General features: G+C 37.9%; 1 protein-coding gene across 4 annotated transcripts in view; it reads left to right on the forward strand.

The window, feature by feature from the left end:
* Window positions 1-25,210, forward strand: part of FANCC (FA complementation group C) — a 275,430-nt gene that overhangs the window by 90,776 nt on the left and 159,444 nt on the right. For 2 of the 4 annotated variants that reach the window (XM_082401194.1, XM_082401196.1), the window contains exons 2-4: window positions 7,015-7,257; window positions 8,925-9,009; window positions 14,317-14,411. In XM_082401194.1, the coding sequence (XP_082257320.1) occupies window positions 7,093-7,257; window positions 8,925-9,009; window positions 14,317-14,411 (345 nt within the window). In that variant the 5' untranslated portion in view covers window positions 7,015-7,092. Of the gene's footprint in view, window positions 1-420; window positions 556-7,014; window positions 7,258-8,924; window positions 9,010-14,316; window positions 14,418-25,210 lie in introns of all 4 variants that reach the window. The other 2 variants (XM_082401193.1, XM_082401195.1) reach the window with 2 other exon arrangements.

The following is a 25,210-nucleotide window of genomic DNA, read 5'->3' on the forward strand; positions in this document are numbered from 1 at the left end:
CCTTATGTGCCAAGATCTTTCTCTGAAAATTCCGCACTATCTTGCTGTTTCTTTGGTGATTTTTGAATTATGTTTTTATATTTCATGTAGCCTTATAGAATAACTTTCAGCAGGAAGGTTGGTCTCAACTATATAGTCTGAAATAGAACTGAAATTGGGTACAATTTTAAAGAAGGTATGTTTGCATTAAATATAGTCTGTATCATACTTTTTTCTACCTCACCTATCCTGGTTAATCAAGAGAACTTATTATAGACTTTACCTCCAGCTATTTTAGAGTGGCTAGAAAAGCCAGATAAAACATATTTGGAAGATACTGGAGGACTATGAAGGTACTCATGACTCAAGGGGTTAAGATCTTGGGATGAAGGGAGGTGCAAAGTTCTGACCAGACATTTCACAGCAGCTTTTCAACCTCAGGGCATTTGTCATTTCTTGAGAAGCTGGGAGAGACCAAGAACCTAGAAGAGGGCCTGTACTACTAAAAGTGAGAGAAGTTAGCAGAACTTTTGGCAATTTCACAGGATTGGAGAGATATACATCGGAGTTCCAAAGGTAAGATTGTTAACCTGACTACCTAAAAATGTGAAACTTCTGTACGTCAGGAAGCATCATAAAAGCAGGAGAATGGATAAAATTAGAAAAATCACTATTTTTCAACCTCTCATGGACCTAAAATGATCATCAGAAGATCCTAAAACCATTAGAGAAAAGGTGGTGGTGAACTTTATAATGGATGGATTTGTTTGACAGTACCTGAAACCACTGATCAGTTTCCACATTATGATACATGAGACAACCAAATATTATGTTACTTCTGATTTGATTCAAAGAACACAACACCACAAACGAAGTATTCTTGCAAAAGAACTAACTCTGAATCTAATGAAACCTCTAGGTCTACCTATCAGTTTGCAAGCAGTATAGAAGAGAGAGCAAAACATGTTAAAGACCACCACAAGAAATGCTAAATGCACAAATGTGAGAGATTCTGTAGGTCAAATGTGTTGGTTTTTCCCGGGGATAAATGATATGAAGAGGTTAAAAAAAAATAAAAGAGGGGTACTTGTTACAGATTAGAGAAGCCTTTTTTTTTACATCATTTTGTTACAGATTAAAGGAGAAATATCAATATTGACTACATTCAATGTGTGGGTCTTGCTTGGATCCGAATATAAATGATCCAAATATAAAGGGAAGTTTTTAAGAAATTTGAACATAGAAGGGCTATTAGATGATATCATTGTTGGCTTTATTGGATATGAAAGAGATATTGTAGTTAAGTTTCTTCTATTTTAAGTCTTTATAAAAAGAGACACAAATCAAGGTATTTTGAGTAAAGTGATATGGTATCTGTGATTTGCTTTAAAAATGGAAAATCTTGATAATTGTTTGAACTGTTTAAAGGGTACATAGGATTCATTTGGCTGTTTACTTTTTTTTATATACTAAAAAATACTCACTGAACAGTACCAAAAAAAAAAAAAAAGAAAGAAAACATCATAAACAGAATTTCACTTGTGCCACACAATTTGTGTTTTAAGTGAGATCATCATAAAGTACTCTCCTTAATGGGTGAAAGTCTACGGTTTATGTCAGATAAAAAGGGCATAAACTCATTTTATTTGTATAGTGTATTCCTTAGCTGTTAGTTTTGTCTGTTAGAATTGTGTTAACTCTTCCACTTCTGAGGAGACAAACCAGTCTCATTAAAACTATACGGAAAAGAAGGGCAGTTTTTCAGAGCATAAGTGGGGTGTGTATACAGTTGTCCCTCGATATCTGCAGGGGGTTTATTCCAGGACCCCCGCAGATACCAAAATCCACAGATGCTCAATTCCCTTATATAAAGTGGCATAATATTTGCATATAACCTACACACATTCTCCCATATAGTTTACATCATTTCTAGATTACTTACAATACCTAATACAATAAATGCTGTGTAAATAGTTGTAAATACAAGATAAATGCTTTGTAAACGGTAGTGGGTGCATGGCAAATTTTTTGGAACCTTCTGAAATTAAAAAAATTTTCCATCCACAGATGCAGAACCTGTGGATAGGGAGCGCTGACTGTATATTAAAAGAACAGGAAAAGGGTGTTAGGCAGGCAAAAACAACAGATATGCCCACTGTCTCTTGTTGGTTACTCAAGACATTCAAACCTATTGCTTTCCATACACAGAATTTTTAAAACACTTTCCACTAACATAATTTAGCTTTCTCTTCCTTCCAAAAAGGGAGGTAATTCAAAGTAATGCCTAGTTAATGCATCTAGCTTCAAGTCCAGAAGTTCTGGATAATGTCAGTTCCTTTTCCCATCTTTGTTATTATCTGTAAATTATAGATTTTAGCAAATTTATCTACTAATAATATACTTTATATATGCAGTAGTAGGAGAGGGGAAAATGAAAGAGAAGGGAATTTTAAAAAATTATATGCCATAGTAAGCAAGACATATACAGATAGCATCCAAAAACCTCACTCATGCATTTTGACCAAGCAGGCATAATTTGCACATGATGATAGAGTGCTGCTGGGTACACCCAGCTTTGTGGCTTGGAAGATCAGTCCAGTCACTGAGGCCTGCCATAAGTTTTTTCCAGAATCCAGATCTTCCACACAGGCTTTAAAGAGTGTAGGATCTGCTGGGTCGTAGCTGAGTGGCAGAGCACTTCAGTATGGACAGATAAGCTGTGTAGTGATTAGTCCTCTGGGCCTACCCGTGTTTTCTCCTTGCCAGGCAAGTGGGTAGAAGCAGATAAATGGTCTAAAACCCATGTAGTATATGTTACCTTCAGAATCCCAGAGGTATCAGCCAAGCATTTTGCCTCTTAGCAGGTGTAAGGTATAGCAGTTATCATTCACTTTCTTTTTTGTTTGTTTATTATTATTAATTTTGAGTCAGTAACTAGTACACATGGCATTAAATTGAAAAGGTGCAAAAAGGTGTACAGTAAAAGTACAGAAAAGGACATTTCCTTTCCTGCACTTATTATCCATCTACTTAGGTCTCCACAATGGAGGCAACCACTGGTACTAGATTCTTGTGTATCCTCATTTTAAAGGGCATATCCTGACCGGACCACAGACCATTGGATTACCAGAAACTTCCTGAAGTGGCAGGCCCTGTATGTTCATGGGATTTATATCCCACCATATGGAATACAAACAAGGCACCCGTATCTTCCTACTTTGATCAGCCTGGTATCTTCAATATGGTAGACCAGTGTAATGTGCTATATCTGGAGTTGATATCTTTGAGTCAGGTGAAAGTCACCTGCTTTCTCATGTCCTCAGTCTATCCCCATGGAGAAATGCATTTACCAGCTTCGTAACTGTATTCTAGGTGGCAAGGGTGGTATTAATTTGCCCCAGTTAGGATTCATATCTAAAAGTACACCGTGAGTTGGAGTCACCATTTGATTACGTTTATGACAGCCTAATATCACTGACTAAGACCCATTGGCCCCTCAGCTGGGGAGTGAGGTTCTCTGCAAGTCATCAGATGTGTGACTTTTTTTTTTTTTTTTTGATAGTCAAGTGGTTTCACTTGGCCATTCCTACTAGAAGAGTATAATGATTCAGGACCCCTGTGTGAGGGTGATGCCTCATTGATCTGTATTACCTTCTTCTTCTATGGACTTCTGGTTTCCAGTTCCCTAATAGGAACAGAAGTTTCACTGTCATTTTACCTGACTTGGCCCAGTAGCAGTTCTAAATTCCCCTCCTTCCTCCAAAGGTCTGTTGTCTGCAGCCCATTATCTGGTATCAGTTTGTATCCGATACTGTATAACATCAGACTATATCAGTTTGTGTTCTTTTATTGAAAATCACAGAAACCAATAGTGGTTAATTTAAGCAAAAAAAAAAAAAAAAAAAATTATTAGACGGCCCCTGGGTAGCTGACAGAATTAAAGAGAAAGCTGAAAAGTCATACCTTGTTAAGAAGATGACATAGGGATCTAGACTAAGAGAATCTTTGAATGACTTAGTTCCACCTTTATGGCAATCTGCTCAAGATTCAGATTCCCAGTAGAGAGTCTAGTTTGCCTAATTTGAATCATCATCTCTCCCCTTGACTGATGGCATAGGTACCTTGATTAATGGACCTGCCAAGACTTGGGGAATATAGGGGAGATACTTTGCTAAAGGAAAAGTAAGGTGTTATAACTAAAAATGGAGGAGGAATGGTAAACAGGCAAAACCAACAGCTGCCCATTCCAGAGTGTGCAGATTAGTTCAGCATTTCTCAGCAGGGGCATCGTTGGCCTTTGGGGGAAGACCATTGTCCTTTTTGAGCTGCTGTCCCAGTGCAGCAGTGTGTTCAGCATCCTTGGCTCTTGGACAGTAAATGCCAGCAGCACCTCCACTGCTACCATCACAACCAGGGCACCACCTGTTTCACAACCACTATCATCTCCCTACTCCCACTGCCCCCACTCCCCAGACAGGCTGTGAAATAGAGCGTCCAGGACCACTGCACTGCATGATCCCTAAAGCTTTTTCCATTTAAAACAATCAGATGCATTTCCATTGCTAAACTAAAGGTTGTTTTTAATTTTGTTAAAATAAAATAGTTTCTTGTCTCTTCTATCAAAAAGTTCTTCAATTTGATGTCCCCAAATATCTAAACTGACTTACATGTAGAGCCATATGAAACATGTTAGAAATTCATCACTTTGTTTCTTCAGTTTTTTTCTTTGTTTAAGGGCACAGACTTCAGGGCTGAAGTCTGAATTCAAATTCCACAACCATAGCTTTGCTACTTACTAACAGTTACTTCCTTTGGCTTTTACATAATCTTTCTTTGGGCAATTGCATAATCTGTCTGTGCTTCTTCTGTAAAATGAGAATAGTAGTACATACCCATTTCATAGGGTTGTTGTGAGGATCAAATTAGCTAGTATGCATAAGGTATTTAATATATTGCCAAGAGCATAGTAATTATATGAATGTGTAAGCTATTACTATATTTATAAAATGGGATATTAATAATTAAGTTTTACATAGATAACATAAAAATACCTTCAAAATTTCTTTTTGGGGGGAGTTACCTTTTAAAAATTAAATTGCTCTACCTGGAAAAGCATTTTGTTATAACATTTAGCTTAGAACTATACTTTGAAAAATATTTCCTCATTCAACATTTACTGAGTATTTTCCAGGCCTGGGCTAAATTCAAGGAAGACAGAGAATGCATGTACGGGTAGAGGCAATAATAACTGAGTGAACAAATAAATGCCCAGGGTAATTAACCGATGTGCTCAGAGCTGTGGAGGCATCAGCAGAAAGGCCTGGAAGGAGGGTTTGGTGTGTTGGTAAACAGATGAAAGGCCTGCAGTGGACTCTGGTCAGCTGGGAAGAGGCAACATAGGACGTGGGAGGGTGTGCTGGAGCTATGTTTTACAAGGCCTTGGAGACTCTGGTAAGGAGCCGGTATCTTTTCTGTAGGGGGTTGAGATTTCCTTCCAAGGAATGTATTGAAGGGGGTTTTAAGCAGGAGTGTACTAGGTCTGATTTACATTTGGGAAAGTTGTTTTTGTTGACCGTGTAGAAAATGAACTGGAGATGAATAGGTAGGACCAGATAGAAGACTCTAGGGAAGAAATGGACAGGAATGGGATGGGATGGCAGTAGTGGAAATGGAGAGAAGTGAATGAGGTCAAATGAAATCACATATATTTATTTTAGAGGTAGAATTGACAGGTATTGGTGGTGGCTTGGATGAAGAAGATAGAGAAAGAGGAATCAGACATCTAGATTTTTGACTTATGTATGTGCCATTTGACAGTATGCATATATTCCCTCTATAATTAAACTTTAAAAAAATTTTATGGTACTTTTCAGAACTAAATTTTTAGTACTATTTTAAAACATTCATCTTCCTGGTCTAGATTTTTTTTTGCACTGCAGCAAAATTGTACAATCTTCCTATTTTTTTTCTTATTTTCCTGTTTAGTAATGAAAACCTCCATTGTTGATGTTATTGGCATTTAATTGGGAGCACTTTATCTGTTAATTATCGCTGTTGAAGATTTAAACTCACTTACCACTTGCAGAGTAATCTTTTGAAATTAGATAGCTGAGTATCATCCCTGCCCCAGGAAACTATGAGTCTGTAAAAGCCTGCACCTGTTGAGAAGCAGCCTTCCCTTCTTTGCCCAGTATGCTTCCCATGGGTGTGGATGGCAAGGAGCTGGGATGGTGGTGAGGCACCTGGAGTTTATTTACCTATCTCTGCCTGAGGTTCTCACTCACTCTGCATGTAACTCCACTATTCTTTTTAACATGTACTTCAGATGTGGTAAGTCAAGTTTATGAGTTTTTATTTTCTGTCACTTAGGACTGGCATATCTCCTCAACAATTGGAGTTTATCTTATTTTACCAAAATATGATTTCTTCTTGTGAATGGAGACCAAGCATATACAGCAGTCATTAACTAAATTAAGCAGATTGTTCAAATTGGTGCATGTGGAATGAATTATTTTACTCTTTTCTCAGAATTGAGAAACTAGGAAGAAAATTCATTAGACAGTAATGCATAGAGATTTTTTTTACACCTAAATGAGAAGCCAGAAGTACATATAAAACATAAGAACTTCAAAAACATTTCTTAGGCATAGACTATTATGAAACTCCCATGGATGTTTTTGATTTCCCATTACATTAAAATACTCAAATGAACTTCATATTCAGAACATTTAAAAATAGCTCAATCTTAAAAAGAAGATATAAAGTATTATCAGCTGAGCTTTTTGTACATAATTAGCATGTGCCTGTGGAGGTATAATGACTTTTAGTGTAATGATATTACTCATGATAAAAAGTTCAGATGGTAAAAATTGGAGATACAGCTGGGTGACACATTTTAAAATAACTCAAAGATGACTTCACAGAAGGCATGCTATTTTGGTCCCTTGTAATCCTCCTTTCACTCATCAGTGGTTATGAAGGCATTGATAAAAGACCCTTTTTTAAATGTTTCATTTCTTTCCCCCTTTCTTATAGATTCGATGTGTGTTCACTGTTTCCTTCAGTGTGTGACAAACCACTGTGAAGGTTCATCACCTTTTCCCTTTTTCTGAGATGGCTCAAGATTCAGTAGGCCTTCCTTCTGAGTTTCAGTTTTGGATGCAGAAGCTTTCCGTATGGGACCAGGCATCCACTTTGGAAACCCAACAAGACACCTGTCTTCACCTGCCTCAGTTCCAGGAGTTCCTGAGGCAGTTGTATGAAGCCTTGAAAGAGATGGTGAGTAGTGGACCAAAATAATAAGGTTATTTTGTGACATCAGGAACTCTTTACCAGATTTTATTAAGCCTGAATGCAGTCCAGGGACTTGTGCTATTGACCTAATGTATTGAAGGATTAGACAGACAAATTACCTGTAAATATTGCAGACAGGATGTGGTTTCCTAGTGTCTGATTCATTATGACTTCAGTCTTTTCTTTCTTGATTAGTTATATTGTCACAGGAGACTTCCCGACCAATCAAGTTGTTTTTAAATAAACAAGACTTTGACACTTGTCAGGTAATAATTGGGTTTCTTTTAAAGGCCTTTGTATCTCTTAAATATTGAAGGGTTTGCTGAAATGCTTACTCTTTTCTCAGCCCTCTTCTAAAGTGGGCTCTAATAAGAGATGATAAATGTTAAGATCTCTTCTTTATAAATATTTTAAGTAGACTTTTCTTGTGGATATTAAGATTATGAGCGTCTTCACTATTGTTGTATAAGTTATTGTGTTCAAAATTTGGTATTTTTTCATTTTGACATAAGATTTCTTATTTTCATTGCAATAGGTATTTTTGTGAATTAATGTATTTTCATAATATGAAAATATTATTTGTTTATACTTATTTTCTAATTTCAAAATGAAAAGCAAAATCGTCATTTAATGTAGGTGTTCTTGTGTTATACTTTTCTTTCCTTAATCAAAGAAGCAAGTAGGAAATTTGAAGAATAATTCATAGTGATGATATGAGTTCACATGTCTTTAGAAAGTAGAAGAAAAGATACTGTCTGTATGAACAACTAATGCTAACTTTTAAAATTGTTTTTTGGCAATGAGACTTTTGTAACTTGACCTTAAAGTGATTCCAGAAAGTCCAAGACTGACCTTGATGCTCAGACAAATGTGAGGAATTTATTGCTTCAGCAGTAGGAAATGCTTATCATTTCAGCTTATGTGCATGTTAGCCCAGTTTGGTCTTATTTTTTAACTTTCTTGAAAGGTAAAGAAGTGGGAAAGGGCCAAGTGTACAACAGCAAGTGTATTTTTTAATCTTAAGCTGTTTTCTATTTGGTTGATCGTTTTTTGTGTCAGGTTTTAGGTCGTTGCAGACAAGTATGATGTCATTTAGCATATAGTAATCAAAATAGTAATAAACAGAGATATATATCTATATGCTTTGGCTGCTTTTATTTCTTTTTACAAGTTCCAGAGTTCTTGTCCTGCTAAACCTTCTTTGAGATAGTGCTACTGGAGCTGACTCAGGAACGTCTCTTATTATGTTAGAAAAAAAACCCAGGATGAACATATGGTGTTACATAGATATTAATCACCTATAATTTTTTTTCACTATTATGCAGTCTTTGTTATTTTTTAGATAAAGTGGCTTTTCTTGACTTAAATATGAGTAGAATAAAGTTAATTCTGCAATAATATTGATTTTACCTAAACTTGTTGTACTTCTTAGTTTTGGTGGCCTGGTTTAAGGATGAAGTATGGTGATTGCTTGTTAAACTTTATTAGGATTACTTACCTAAAGATCTTCTCTAACCTTTTTCTCCCCCTACTTTTCTAAAATATATGCTAAACAAGAAACATTCAAGCTCCCTCAACCTAAAATGGCAGTTCAGGCTTTTCTGAGTTGTGTAGTGTCCTTTTACTGACCAAAACATAATTTTCTTTTATAGGATTCAAATGCAATTATTGAAAGATTCCCCACAATTGGTCAACTGTTGGCAAAAACTTGCTGGAATCCTTTTATCTTAGCATATGGTAAGAATCCAAAGCATGTCCTCTCAAAATACAAACTTCTAATGATAATTTTAATCTTTGCATTGTTTAACAAAACACAGAACTTTAAATTATAAGCCTTTCTCTTATTTTTCATGAAACAACTTATCAAATATATTCCTTGTTCCATTACAAAGAAGGCATCCTTTATTGTTGTCCATATATGTTTGTGTATGTGTATATAGATAAACACACACAAGCAAACACATACATGCAGATGTGTAGGAGAATAGAACTCCTTGATTAGAGGGTAGAAACTCCCAGATGACTGTTATAACCTCATTTTTAATTCAGTGTAAAATGGTTATAATAATGAAATAATTTCTTTGTTTTGCAATTTCATATTAACTCACACGCCGTTTTCCATGTGTAAAATTCTTCAGTGTTTGAATCCTGCCATGGCTCTGCCGTTATTTAGGGGTGACAGTTTGGTTTTACCCAAGGTTAAGAGGAATTTGGGGATACTTTGGGGGAGGTGTCCCTTCACTGACCTCCTGCCTACCTGTCTAGCCTCATTTCCTGTTTAATCCTCCACAGCTATACCACATGCATTGTAGACAGTTTAAATTACTAACAGTGCTTGATGTCTGGGCCTGCGACATGCAGTTCTTTTTGCCTGGAACTCTGTTCTCATCTCATGTCCTCAAATCTTCTTCGAAATAGCCTTGCTAGGGCTGAGTTAGGAACCTTTCTTAGTGTGTGCATAGCTGCCAGTATCTCCCTTAATTAAAACACTTACTACCCTGCTATGTAATTGTTGGTTTGCCTGTCTGATGCCCTGGAAGACTGAACGCCTCTCAAGAGCAGGAACTGTGGTTTTAGTTGTCTTTGTTGTCCCAGAGCTTAGCAGAGGGTGAATAGGCACATCTGAAGGTATATAGTGGAGGTTTATTGCCTTGATTTGACTATATTGTTAGCTAATGTAATACTTACTTTTCATATTTTTAAAGTCAGAGACTAATTGCATAATATAATGATAGTAGAATCAAAAATAATATGAATATTCCCTTTTGATGTTTAGAGAATTACACAGTATCTCTTTCCTAGCCTGTTCTAAGTCGTTAGAAGGAGCTTGAACTAGGTGGGGAGGGGCAACATTTGCGTTTGGTTCCATGAGCATACATGCGTGGGTGCACTGCATATACTCAAACTTACTGGCTCCACCCCCATCTTCATTCTGTTCCTTTTCCTCTTCACTTAATGCCTCTTGCTTCCTCTTCCCCCTTAAGTTGATGCTTCCTCCTTTACCCACTTAGCTTGTTCAAGTTCTTGATCTAAAAAATGGCAAAGCCATCACTGTGTTTGCCTACCAGGGCCATGCTTACCTGCCCTAAATTTATATATTTCAACTAGGCCAGTGTTTCTCAAAAAACCTTTGACCAGAAATACATTTTCTATACATGTGTATATATGCATACATACAGTTATACACATACCACCCACACATTTCATGGAAAAATGCTTGCTTTTATTATGCGCAATTCATATTCACTATACCATTTTTAAAATGGTTTTCATGACCCAAAACTGATTTTACAATCCACCTATACGTCGTGACCAAAAGTGTGCAAAACATTGAGCTAGGCCAATGCTGTTGATGGCAGGAGAAAGGAAAAGAAACTGTTGGATTTCCTCCATTTAAAGGCATCACTCATTGTTAGATACTTCATGGATTGAATAACCACTTTTTAGAAAAAAGAAATAATATGCCCTTTAAATGTACCTAGTGGATTTGGGACACATCCTTAATTGAGAAATGTTAAAATGTGGGAAAGTTTGGGTTGTAGAATTGAAGTAGAATGAGGGGCGTTGCTCACTTTGTGCTGAGCACTATTCTCTATGGATTGCATAGTGGGTCTAACTGAGTTCTTGATAGGCTTGCAGGATAGGTATTTATGGATTAGCCTAAATATGTCACTTTTCTCAGGATACACAACTAATAAAATCCAGGATCCTACTCCTCTAAAGCCCATATTGTTGTAATGATCTGCCCCCATGGATTGTACCACTGTGGTTGAAATGTTCCAGTCCTGGCTTTACCACCAGCCAGCTTCATGTGAATGTATATAGTCACTATTTTTTTTTTTTTTTTTTTAATGTCAAGCCCTAGGAGAACATGGCTCACAGTTTCTGCCCTCTAGGAGCTTCCAGTCAGGGAAAGAGGAAACCTAAGGAGATCAGCCAGAGTCAGGATGATGGTTGGTACTGTGGAGCTTTGAATAAGTTGCTGAGGGGAAGGAGGGTTTCACAGGGGCGGTTTTGCGGGTGCTGACTTTTGGAGGAAAATAGATGAGATAGGATTTTCTAAGGCAAGCCACAGAGCTCACTGGGTCTCCGATTCTTTATTTGTAAAAGTGAGAGGCTGGACTGATTGATCCCTGTGGATTTAGACTTGTATCTGTCTGTGATCTTTCCTTAGCACCTAATCTCCATTGCTTTGGCCCCCTCTATCAACCAGAAACAAATTCTCCATCTCTTTCTGTTTAAATGCCTGTGTTACCATTTGAACTGCCCATTAAATTTCAGTTTCCTGTTTGAGGTATGCATTTGGTTTTGAGCTCGTAGAGGAGACTGACAGGCACAGAACTCATGAGTAATCAAATCTTGCCTGTGTTGCCACTGTTGTTTCACTAGTTGGGCACTTTCTTCCAGGAAAGGATCTTTTCTTATGGTTTTGTAATATCAAAATTATTTTTTAAGTACAGTAAAAGTAAAACAATTTCCATCAAGGAAAGAAGTAAGTAAATGAGAATAGGATCAGAAATAAGGATAATAAGGAAGGAGATTGAGGAAGGATTTGGAAATTAAAAGACTCTACAAAGGGAAGAGAAAAAAGAGGTAATAGAAAGGGAAAAAACACCTTTTATTCAGTGGTGTTCTCTCCATAAAATTACTGCCTTCACCTCCTTGGAGTTCTGGCTGGTAGGTTCTAGGTCTGAACTTATGATTAACATATTATAGCTATAACATGTTTTCCTCATGCTTTTTATTACTGTGTGAGAGTTTGCCCCCAAACTTGGCAGCTTAAAACAAATATTTATTGTCTAAAAAAAATGCTGCCATCACACTTTTAAACTATAGAATTAATTCAAAGAATTAATTTAGCTTTCATTTGAGCTTTCAGTTCAAGATATCAAAAAATAAAATATTAGGTGGCAAATATATGTTGGTATATTCCTTTCCCTTACACTCATTTTTAGATGAGTGCTTTGCACTAATGACTATCTGCATGATGAATCCCAGGCAGTTTTCTATCCCCAGTGCTCCAGCTCCGATGTCTGAGCCTCTAGGGAGGAGCCTGACAGATGCCATCCCCTGTAGACAGTGCTGGTGGCATTCATGAATAATAGGTGATGGCTTGCATCTTTAAATCCCTAAAACAAAGTAAGCTCATTAGTAGTGCATTTCAGTGCATTGACTCTGGGCAAAGGAATAAAGGCTGGGGGCAAGTTACTCTTGCTCTTCTTTTTCTTTTTGAGAGAAAAGTAAAAAATAATATGCTTGTTGAACTAAATGTGCAGAGTCACTCAACATCTGGGGAAAACTCCTGTCTTTTGGATTCTTTTAGATTTACACTCCATAATTAACATTTTCTGTCTTTTTTCTCTTTAGTGGTGAGTGTCTGATTTTTGGAAATGCTCCCCATCAGGTTGCATTCTGTATAACATGGGAAGCTGCTTACATAAGCATATCATTAGATGTGTTTATCACACTTGTGACATGCAGATAGTTATAATTTCTTCTGATATTTAAAACATAGAAAGTACAACAATCAGATTTTTAATCAGGGGCATTGGTTCAACCTGAAGAACCCTAGGATCTCCAGTGGTTAAATTATGTGATTCTTGCAATGAACTGATTTCAGGCAAGCCAGTGATGTATTTGAGCTCATAAAAGCTAGGAAAAATAGGAATATCCCTCAGGATAACCCCTGATAAAGTTTGTTCAGAGATGTTGGTTATTAGGAGAGCCTAAGTTTTTGGGGGGAAAATGGATTTAAAATTACTATCAGGGTCCTTTGGTTTGTGGTTGAAAATGCCGAGATAGCTTACCTGTAGTTTGTATTCTCCTTATTTCTTGTTAATGAAGCCCTTAGAAATGCTGTGTTTATGAAATTGCAGTAGATAACAAAGTAAAGAGCATCAGGTGATCCTGCAGAGGAGTGATTCCAGGTGCTGGGTTTCCTCAGCGTCACCTCCATGGCCTTGTGGTAAAGTCCATAGTAGCTTGGTTCTAGTTCAGGTACTGACATTTTCAGTTTTTAGGTCTCATTTTTGCTTCTCAGTTGTGTTATAGAATCTCCAACTTGAATGGACTTAGTTACCAAAGGAGGAAAGAGAAAATGGCTTACCAAGTAGATGTTCTAGGCAAATAGATTTCAAAGGTCAGCATTGTTATCACATATTTAGTAAAGTTTTACATTTTAGAGTAAAGAATTAGGAGCATGTAAAAGGCTTCTATTTTATCCAAACCATTTGGTATTAAAAAGAATGTGTTTTATAATTTTTATTTTTTTATTTTTTTTTAAATTTTTTTAAAAATTTTTATTTATTTATTTTTGGCTGTGTTGGGTCTTCGCTTCCGTGCGAGGGCTTTCTCCAGCTGCGGCGAGCGGGGGCCACTCCTCATCACGGTGCGCGGGCCTCTCACTATCGCGGCCTCTCTTGTTGCGGAGCACAGGCTCCAGACGCGCAGGCTCAGTAGTTGTGGCTTACGGGCCCAGCTGCTCCACGGCATGTGGGATCTTCCCAGACCAGGGCTTGAACCCGTGTCCCCTGCACTGGCAGGCAGATTCTCAACCGCTGCGCCACCAGGGAAGCCCAAGAATGTATTTTAAAACAATTCTTTTTGTTAAATTTATTTAAGTGGGGGTATTTTGGCCAATTAGATTAAATCAGAAATATCGACTACTGCTTATAGCAGTGATACTGCCTTAAAAAGGTTGAAATTACTAATGGTTTGAATATAAAATAAAGAACTGATCTTGAAAAAGCTAGTTCTTTTAGTTCTTTCCATCATTCTCTTTTGGCTTTAAAAATTGCTGCTGTGACAGAAAGAGAATTGACCTCACAAGGGCTAAGCATAAGTGATCCTGAACCCACAAGAAGGAAAAAAACCACAAAGTTTCACACATGGTCCTGGATGCTTGTTCTATGAACTTAGTAGTTTGTGATTTTCCTAAAATATAATAAATATATTTCCTTTAGTATATAATGTTACAAATTTTCTACTGATTACCTTTTCTTTCTATTTGATAAAACCTACTCATTTTAGTTTTCCTTTTTGCAGATGAAAGCCAAAAAATTCTAATATGGTGCTTGTGTTGTCTGATTAAGAAAGATCCACAGAATTCTGGAGAATCGAAACTTAACTCCTGGACACGGGTAAAAGTAAATCTTGCACTATACTGCTTTGAATTCAATAAAGGTGCTGCTTTGACAGTCCAGAAACTTTTTCAAACACATCCTTCACTGTTAAACTTGTAAAGCTTTACAAGAGATTTCATTTCTGTTTGATTGTCAATTCCTTAAGAGATAGGTCCTCAGGGTGAACTTCCCCATGCCTGCAAGAACTAATGTTGAGTGGTTTTAGAAAGTTACTCTCAGGTAATTAAAATAATGTACTCTCCTTCCTTCTAACAATTGTTTCTTCCTACCAACCTACTTTAAATACTTACATAATTTCTCTTCAGGTACTTCTCTGCCTCTCTCAGAATCTATTCTGTAGTAAAACTAAAATTCAGAAGTGCCCAGGGAGCAGCAGTCTTTATTTGTGTCCTAAAGTTGGTACCCTGGCCAGTGTGCTCAGACTAGCATCTAGGGCTGGTTGGCTAATGCTGCAAACACCGTCAAATCGGTTACCTGACCGTGCTAGTCCAGATAGCTGACAGCTTCCTGAATTCCCCCTGTGTCTGCTTCCTCTTGAATGGTGGGCACAAATAGGAGAATGTTGTAAGGCTGTGCTGTAGCTGCCCTCACCACCAGCAAGTTGGCTGGTCTTTTCTCTTACCCCCCACTGTCCTGCTGCAATAACCTCAAGGACTTGCTGATGCCTGTCAGACTGCACTTACTATGCATATGGTCTAGATTAGCTGCTTAGTATTACGAAACCAACCACCCAGATTAATGCATATGGTTTTGTCTACCAATCTGACTGGTGATATCATTCCGTTCACTGCTTTTTACCATTCCTTTGTTTTATACAGAATTGCTGACAGAGATGACAAAGACAGTATTTGCATTTTTGTTAGATTAAAAGAAGAATTGGAGGGACAGTAGAAGTGAAAAGGATTGGGCGAGGGAAGGAAAAAATGCAACATTTAACTGGAAGGAAAGTTAAAGAGCTGAAGGAAGGAACTGATAAGTAGAATTAGGGAAGAAAAGGTATGAAAAACAAGGCTATAGAAATAGAATAACATACTTAGTTTTCAATTTTTTAAATTATTGCTTTTGTTGAGTATTTGCTATTTTAGTGATTATTTAGGATATATATTTTTATTGGCTAGCTCATTAAGTCCAGAAATAGGCCATCTAATAAAGTGTTTTTAGAGTGATTAGGTTAACCTTCTTCATTTAACTCGTGACTTATATTAGCCTAGTTTTAAGTTTCTAGCCTTGCAGTTTATTCTGTGGGTTTCCCTTGTTTAATATTGTGTCCATTTAATAAATAGGTACTCATTAAGTGTAGCACAGGGAGGTAAAGTTAAAACACTTAATTCCTACCTTCAGAGAGTTTACAGACTAGTAACCAGGTCATTCTAGGGCAGTGTCATTGGGTTATTGGTAGAGCTGTGTATAGGGATGATGGTGACACAGAGGAGGGACACTTGTTCAGACTTGATGGTTTGGAGATGTTTCCTGGGAGAGATGATATATCAGCTGAGTTTTGAAGGATGACTAAGAGAACAGGGATAGAGTTTTAGGAACGATATTCCTGCCAGCAAAAAGAGCATGTGCAAAGAATGGTGGTGAGGAAGCAAATGCTGTGTTCAGGAAGCTGCAGGTGCTTAGATATCCCTGAGCTTGGGATTTTATAGGGTTGATGATGAACCATAAAGCCTTATGTATGATTATAAGAAGTTTTTCTTTTAACCTGAAGGCAGTGGGGAAACCACCGAAGTATTTTAAATAGAGAAATCATGTGGCCAGGTGTGAATTTTAGAAACTTACCAGCAAAAGGAAGTTGCTTTGGAAGGTGCCAGGGATAGCACTTTCGAAGCAGTTGTAGTGATAAAAGTGAGAAATCATGAAGGCCTGAATGAAATGGAAAAGAAGGACCAGATTTATGATATTAATAAGGTAAATATGTAAGGATGTAACGGCAAATTAAGTGCAGGTGTACTTAGGTGTAGGTGGAGTTGAACTTAGTGTTTTCAGTAGAGGGGCTGATTTACACAGAGGGTTGACAGTCCTCAGGGTACAGGACCAGTGGGAGCCATGCGTGAAGGTGAGATCACCCAAGGAAAGTACCTAGTGTGAGGACGGGAAAGGGCCTAGGGACAACCTTGGGAGACACTGGCATTTAAGGAGTGAGTGGAAGAATAAGTTACACTGCACACTAGAAAGGGGGAGTCCAAGAAGAAGAAGGAGAAAAGCAGCAGCATTTTAAGAAGGAATGAGTGGTCATTTATATCTAATGCTATAGCATGCCACTGTCCAATAGAAACAAAGTACATTCTACATAGATAATTTTCAGTTTTCTAGCAGCTGCTTGAAGAAATGTAAAAAGAAAAAGTTGAGACTAATTTTAATGATTATTTTATTTAACCCAGTATATCCAAAATACCATTATTTAAATATGTAATCAATATAAAAATTATTAATGTGATCATTTATAATTTTCCAGGTCCATCCATGTTGCTTCAAATGGCATAATTTCATTCTTTTTAATTCTTTTTATGGTTTGTCATATGTGGCCATTATTATGTTGAGGTATGTTCCCTCTATGCCCACTTTCTAGAGAGTTTTTATCATAAATTGGTGTTGAATTTTGTCACAGCCTTTTTCTGCATCTATTGAGATGATCATATGGTTTTTATTCTTCAGTTTGTTGATGTGGTGTATCACACTGATTGATTTGCAGATAATGAAAAATCCTTGCATCCCTGGGATAAATCCCACTTGATCATTATTGTGTATGATTCTTTTAATGTATTGTTGGATTCAGGTTGCTAGTATTTTGTTGAAGATTTTTGCATCTGTTCATCAGTGATATTGGCCTGTAATTTTCTTTTTTTGTAGTATCTTTGTCTGGTTTTGGTATCAGGGTGATGGTATCCTCATAGAATGAGTTTGGGAGTACTCCTTCCTCTGCAATTTTTGGAATAGTTTCAGAAGGATAGGTGTTAGCTCTTTTCTAAACGTATGATAGAATTTGCCTCTGAAGCTATCTGGTCTGGGACTTTTGTTTTTTGGGAGTTTTAAAATCACAGTTTCAATTTCAGTACTTGTGATTGGTCTGTTCATATTTTCTGTTTCTTTTTGGTTCAGTTTTGGGAGCTTGTACCTTTCTAAGAATTTGTCCGTTTCTTCTAGGTTGTCAGTTTTATTGGCATATACTTGCTTGTAGTAGTCTTTTATGATCCTTTGTATTTCTGTGGGGTCCATTGTAACTTCTTGTTTTTCATTTCTAATTTTATTGATTTGGGCCCTCTCCCTTTTTTTCTTGATGAGTCTCGCTAATTTGATTATCTTTTCAAAGAACCGGCTTTTATTCATGCACTTTTGCTATTGTTTTCTTCGTTTCTATTTCATTTATTTCTGCTCTGATCTTTATGTTTTCTTTCCTTCTACTAACTTTGGGTTTTGTTTGTTCTTCTTTCTCTAATTGCTTTAGGTGTAAGGTTAGGTTGTTTGTGACTTTTCTTGTTTCCTGAGGTAAGATTATATTGCTATACACTTCCCTCTTAGAACTGCTTTTGCTGCGTCCCATAGGTTTTAGATTGTTGTGCTTTCGTTTTCATTTGTCTCTAGGTATTTTTTGATTTCCTCTTTGATTTCTTCAGTGATCCATTGGTTGTTTAGTAGCATATTGTTTAGCCTCCATGTGTTTGTGTTTTTACAATTTTTTTCTTGTAGTTGATTTCTAATTTCTGAGCATTGTGGTCAGAAAAGATGCTTGATATGATGTCAGTTTTCTTAAATTTACTAAGGCTTGCTTTGTGTCCCAGCATGTGATCAGTCCTGGAGAATGCTTCATGTGCACTTGAGAAGAATGTGTATTCTGCTACTTTTGGATGGAATGCTTTATAAATATCGATAAAGTCCATCTGGTCTAATGTGACATTTAAGGCCTGTGTCTCCTTATTGATCCTCTGTCTGGATGACCTGTCCATTGATTAAAGTGGGGTGTTAAATTCCCCCACTATTGGAATCTAGAAAAATGGTATAGATGATCTTATTTGCAAAGCAGAAATAGAGACACAGATGTAGAGAACAAACTTATGGATACAAAGGGGAAAAAGAGGGGGTGAGATGAATTGGGAGATTGGGATTGACATACATACACTACTGTGTATAAAATGGAAAGCTAATGAGACCTCACTGTATAGCACAGGGAATTCTACTCGGTGAATTCTATTCTGCTCTGTGGTGACCTTAACGGGAAGGAAATCCAAAAAAGAGGGGATATATGTATACGTATGGCTGATTCACTTTGCGGTACAGCAGAAACTGACACAGCAGTGTAAAGCAACTCTACTCCAATAAAAATAAACAAAGAAATAAATAAAGCCTCCCACTATTATTGTGTTACTGTAGATTTCTCCTTTTATGGCTGTTCCGTTATATATTGGGGTGTTCCTATGTCGGGGTGCATATATATTTACAACTGTTATATCTTCTTGGATTGATCCTTTGATCATTATGTAGTGTCCTTTTTTGTTTCTTGTAACAGTTTTTATTTTAAAGTCTATTTTGTCTGTATTGCTATTCCAGCTTTCTTTTGATTTTCGTTTGCCTGGAATACCTTTTTCCATTCCCTCACTTTCAGTCTGTATGTGTCCCTAGATCTGAAGTGCATCTCTTGTAGACAGCATATATATTGGTCTTGTTTTTGTATCCATTCAGCCAGTATGTGTCTGTTGGTTGGAGCATTTGATCCATTTACATTTAAAGAAATGCATATCTATTGTAGATTTTCAGTTTGCTTTTACCATGAGATTTTGATATAACAGTCTATATATAAACAAGATTGTTTTAAGTTGCTGGTCTTTTAATTTCAAATGCATTTCCAATATCCAACATTTGTGCTCTCTTCTCACAATTGCTGGTTTTGATATCATATTTCTGTGCAGATGATTTCCTACCTTTACTTTATGCTTGCCTTTACCAGTGAGCTTTTCCATTCATAATTTTCTTCTTTCTAGTAGTGGCCTTTTCTTTTCCGCTTAGAGAAGTTTTTTAGCATTTGTTGCAAAGCTGGTCTGGTGGTGCTGAATTCTCTTAGCTTTTGTTTGTCTGTAAAGGTTTTGATTTCTCTGTCGAATCTGAATGAGAGCCTTGCTGGATAGAGTATTTTGGTTGCAGTTTCGTCCCTTTCATCACTTTAAAGATATCGTGCCACTCCCTTCTGGCCTGCAGAGTTTCTGCTGAGAAATCAGCTGATAACCTTATGGGAATTCTCTTGTATGTTATTTGTTGCTTTTAATATTTTTTCTTTGTTTTAACTTTTGTCAGTTTGATTACCATGTGTCTCGGCGTGTTCCTCCTTGGGTTTATCCTGCCTGGGACTCTCTGCACTTCCTGGACTTGGGTGACTGTTCCCTTTCCCATGTTAGGGAAGTTTTCTGTTATTATCTCTTCAAATGTTTTCTCAGGCCCTTTCTCTCCCTCTTCTCCTTCTGGGAACCCTGTAATGCAAATGTTGGTGCATTTAATGTTGTCCCAGAGTTCTCTTAGACTGTCTTCATTTCTTTCCGTTCTTTTTATACTCTTCTGCGGCAGTGATTTCCACCGTTCTGTCTTCCAGCTCACTTATCCGTTCTTCTGCCTCAGTTACTATGCTATTGATTCTTTCTACTGTATTTTTCATTTCAATTATTGTGTTGTTCATCTCTGTTTGTTTGTGCTTTATTAGTTCTTCTAGGTCTCTGTTAAACATTTCTTGCATCTTCTCAAACTCTGCCTCCTTTGTTTTTCCGAGATCTTATATCATCTTCACTATCATTACTCTGAATTCTTCTTCCGGTAGATAGCCTATCTCCACTTCACTTAGTTCTTCTGGGGTTTTATCTTGTTCCTTCATGTAGGACATGTTCCTCTGCCATCTTTTTTCGTCTAACTTTCTGTGATTGCGGTTTCTGTTCCACAGGCTGCAGAATTGTAGTTCTTCTTGCTTCTGCTGTCTGCCCTTTGGTGGATGAGGCTATCTAAGAGGCTTGTGCCGGATTCTTGTTGGGAGGGTCTGATTACTGCCCACTGGTGGGTGGATCTGGGTCTTGTCCCTCTGGTGAGCAGGGCCATGCTCGGGAAGACTTTAAGCAGCCTAACTGCTGATGGGTGGGGCTATGTTCCCGCCCTGTTTGTTGTTTGGCCTGAGGTGCCCAGCACTGGAGCCTACAGGCTGTTGGGTAGGGCTAGGCCTTGGGGAGGAAATGGTGACCTCCAGGAAGGCTCACGCCAATGAGTACTCACCGGAACTCTGCTGCCAGTGTCTTTTTCCCCCTCAGTGAGCCACATCCATCCCTTGCCTCTGCAGGAGACCATCCAATACTAGCAGGTAGGTTTGGCCCAGTCTCTTATGAGGTCACTACTTTGTTCCCTGGGTCCTGGTGAGCATGGGACCTTGTGTGAGCCCCCCAAGAGTGGAGTTTCTTTTTCCCCCAGTCCTGTGGAATTCCTTCAGTCAAACCCCACTGGCCTTCAAAACCAATTCTCTGGGGGTTCCTCCTCCTGTTGCCAGACCCCCAGGCTGGGAAGCCTGACGTGGGGCTCAGGACTTTCACTCCTGTGGGAGAACTTCTGTGGTGTAATTATTTTCCAGTTTGTGGGTTGCCCACCAGGTGGGTATGGGATTTGATTTTATCGTGATTGTGCCCCCCCTACCATCTTGTGGCTTCTTTTTTTGTCTTTGGATGTAGGGTATCTTTCTTGTCAGGTTTCAGTGTTTTTTTTGTCAGTGGTCTTTCAGCAGTTAGTTGTGATTTTGGTGTTTTTGTAGGAAGGGGTGAGCTCACATCCTTCTACTCCGTCATCTTGCCAGCCCTCCAATGACGGCACAAACAGCATCCAATGGAAGATGGCGCAGAGGCAAATTCCGCACCTGTCCTAGAAATTGTTTGATGCTTGCCATATGTTAGCCTTTGTTAATATGTTATATTGGAAATACATTAATTTTTTTGGAGTCTTACTAGTAACCTCAAATGTACTGTCAAATAACACCACCTCTATGGCTCCTCTTACAGCCCTTAGAGACTGGTTGAAGTCACAGGACTCTTTCACATCTTTTTGGAATATTTGGTTCTTGAAAAACTTAGTTTTACCAGTGAATCCATTGAACAGATGCTTTTTGAGAACCTACTGTTTGCCTGGCACTATTAAAGAAGCTGAGGATACAGTAGTGGATCTAAAGACAGTCTGTTCTCAGAGTTTATAATCCAAAGGGAAGGTCTCTGGGCCTGCCAAATTTAGCAACTACTTATCTTCTTTGGGCAAGACCATACCAGTATTATATTTTATTCTGATGAGAAAAGAATGGCAGAATACCAGGAGTGGAGATCAGTCAAAAGGGTTTTATTCAATCTTTATTCCCTTTAAATGCAGTAGTAAGCAATATCCAGATGTTCCTGTATTGCTTCAGTCCTCTACTTCATTCTTTAGGATTAAAACAAAAAAAACCCTTTTAAATTACAAAATCTAACCAACATGCAGAAAAGTGCATGAAGCATAAATGCCAAGCTTAACAAATTGTTGCAGATAAATACCCTTTCAACTACCACCCAGGTCAGGAAATAGAATGGAACATTGTCTCCCTCCTAGAAGCTCCCAAGTGCCCCTTCCTATTTATATGCCCTTATGTGCCTTGCTAGCAGTTACTACTAGCCTGACTTTTATTTACATTGCTTTATGGTTTTACGACTTAATTATGCAGTTTGGCCTGTTTTATCTTGGTAAAAATGGAATAATGCCGTATGTATTTGAGATATTGTGATTTATAAGAAATATATATTTGGTCATTCAGATGACCAAAATATATTTTTTATTTATATTTGGTCTCCGTCTGCAGTTCCTGGCTCACAGCTGCCAAAACTCTTGGAATCGCCTAAGTGTTGAGAGTGATAAAAGGTGTCTTGTGTTATGTTAATAAGGTGACTTTTGGAGGGCACCTGAGGATGAGGGCTGCTTGGCAGGAGAACCAACCTTGTGAGTAGAGGGTTGGAACTTTCAGTCCCACCATCTGGTTTCCTGCGAGGGGAGAGGGGCTTGAGGTTGAATCAGTTGCCGTTAGCCAGTGATTTAGTCAATCATGACTATATAATGAAGCCTCAATAAAAACCCAAAGGACCGCTTTTTGGCCCCTTTTCAGAGAGCTTCCACATGGGGGAAGCAGAATGTTTCTGCATGCCACCTTGACAGACCCCAAGCTGTATAAGGACAGAAGCTTCTCTGTTTGGGACCTTGCCCTATGCATCTCTTCATCTGACTGTTGACTTGTATCCTTTAATATTCTTTTATAAGAAATCAGTAATCTAGTATGTAAGTGGGTTTCTTGAATTCTGTGAGCCACTCTAACAAATTAATTGAACCCAGTGAGGGGGTTGTGGGAACCTCTGATTTAGCCAGTCGGTCAGAAGTACAGGTAATAATCTGGACTTGGGATTAGCATCCTGAGTTGGAGGGGGTCATTGGGACCTCCAGTCACAATGTAGCCAGTCAGTCAGAATCACAGGTAACAACATGGGCTTGGGCTGGCCTCTGAAGTACCTGTCTTACCTTCTTTTAAGAAAGACATTTAAAATTTTATTGTTGTCAGATTTATCAGTCTTTTCCTTTGTGGTTAATAACTTTGTATCTTATTTAAGAAAATTTATCCCCACTTCAGGGTCATGAAGACCTTTCACATTATCTTCTAAAAGTATATTGGTTTGCCTTCCCCATTTAGGTCTGTGATCTACGTGTAACTGTTTCATTGTGTGGTCTAAGGTAGGAGTTCATTTTCACTTTGCTTCCACATGGATACCCCATTGTCGCAACACCATCATTGAAAAGTCTTTTTTCCTCACTGAGCTGTGGTGCTACCTTCATCATAAATCAAATGTCTTTTTAAAAAAAAAATTTAAAGTATTTATTTATTTATGCAGCGCCTGGTCTTAGTTGCGGCATGGGGACTTCTTAGTTGTGGCATGCATGTGAGATCTAGTTACCTGACCAGGGATCGAGCCCGGGCCCCCTACATTGGGAGCGCGGAGTCTTACCCACTGGACCACCAGGGAAGTACCATAAATCAAATGTCTTTTTATGTGCAGGTTTGATCCTAAATGTCTCCAATGTTCTCATTGTCTATCTGCGATGCTTAATTTTATGTGTCAACTTGAATGGGCCATAGGGTGCCCAGATATTTGGTCAAACATTATTCTGGATGTTTCTGCGAGAGTATTTTTAGATGAGATTAACATATAAATCAATAGACTGAGTAAAGCAGTTACCCTACCTCATGTGCGTGGGCCTCATCCAGTTAGTTGAAGGGCTGAGTAGAACAAAAAGGCTGAACTCTTCCATGAGTAAGAGAATTCCTTCTGCTTGACAGGGCTTGCACTGGGGCCTGAGTTTTTTCCCTGCCTTCAGACTCAAACTAAAACATTGGACCTTCCTAGGTATTGAGTTGGCCAGCCTTCAGAAACCATTGGCTTTCCTTGTTTCAGCCCCTCAAATTTGGACTAGAACTAAACTATCAGCTTTCCTGGGTCTCCAGCTTGCCTCCATAATTAAGTAAGCCAATTCCTTATAATAAGTCTCTCTATATGTATCTATATAATCTCCTGTTAGTTCTTTTTCTCTGGAGATTCCCCACTAAAACAGTATCTTTATGCCAATGCCACATTGTCTTCGTTAATGTGGCCTTCTAAGTGTCTTACTATCAAGGAGGCAGTCCTTGCAGCTTGGTTTTTTTTTTTTTTTATCAAAAAAATCATCAAATCATCTTGGCTGATGATTGAACTTTGCATTACCATTATATAGATTTTAGAATCTGTTTGTCAAGTTTCACCCCAAAACAAAATGACTTGTTGGGATTTTGAGTGACATTATAGTCAATCAATTGGTGAGACTCTCAGTGAACACTGTACCCTTAGGGCAAAATTGCTTGTTATCAGCTTTTTAACTGTTAGCAAATTGAACAATACCTGCACAGTAAAATTTTGAAAGAGTGAATGAATTCTTATTAAGGTCTATAAATTCATTATTTTAAATGGTCTTCCTGATAATTTTGAAAAATTTTTGCTGACCTCTTATTAGCTTATTCTCTTAATGAGGCTGATGAATAGTTCACAGTGGGAATAGAAGTGTCAGCTCTATCATTTCCTAGTTTCCAGCTTTTGTTGCCTTGATAGTATTATCTTTAATCTCTGACTTCTTTGCAAGAATCTTTTTAAGCAATGTGTCCATTTGATGGTTACTTTAGTTAAATAGTATACTCAGTACATCTTCCTTGCTGGTCCTGTAGAAACTGTAATGTATATCCTGAAAGTGAACGAAAGCCTGAGGGTTCCCTGCATGTGGTAGAACCACTACTCTTTCTTCAAGATACCACTTGGACAGTTTGTGACACATGACCACCTTATGTGAAGATTGAATGAGGCTGCAGTGTTGATCCATTTATGAAATCTTACTAAAGCTTAATTTTTTCTTTTATATAAAAATTCTAACTTTTTTTCACAACTCAGGGGATTATCTTGTACACAAGTTGGCTTGCACATCCCCAAGTTTAGTGACTACTAGTCTAATTGATAAAATCCACATGCTACCTTGGTATATGCAGCTTTTCTCAACCTTTTCTCAATCCTCATATCCTGCCATTTCCCATTGTCTGCACCCCACACACACCAGGAAGGCCATCTCAGGATCTTACTACATCCTAGGATCTTACCACATTGGTTCCATATATGGCAAACATTTTCACAGATTTGTACTTTGCATATTCCTTTTCCTCTTCTTGGAATGGTTTTCAACCCTTGTTTTTCTAGAAA

Source organism: Balaenoptera borealis (genome assembly GCF_965194805.1).
Source record: "Balaenoptera borealis genome assembly, chromosome: 8".
NCBI lineage: Eukaryota > Metazoa > Chordata > Mammalia > Artiodactyla > Balaenopteridae > Balaenoptera > Balaenoptera borealis.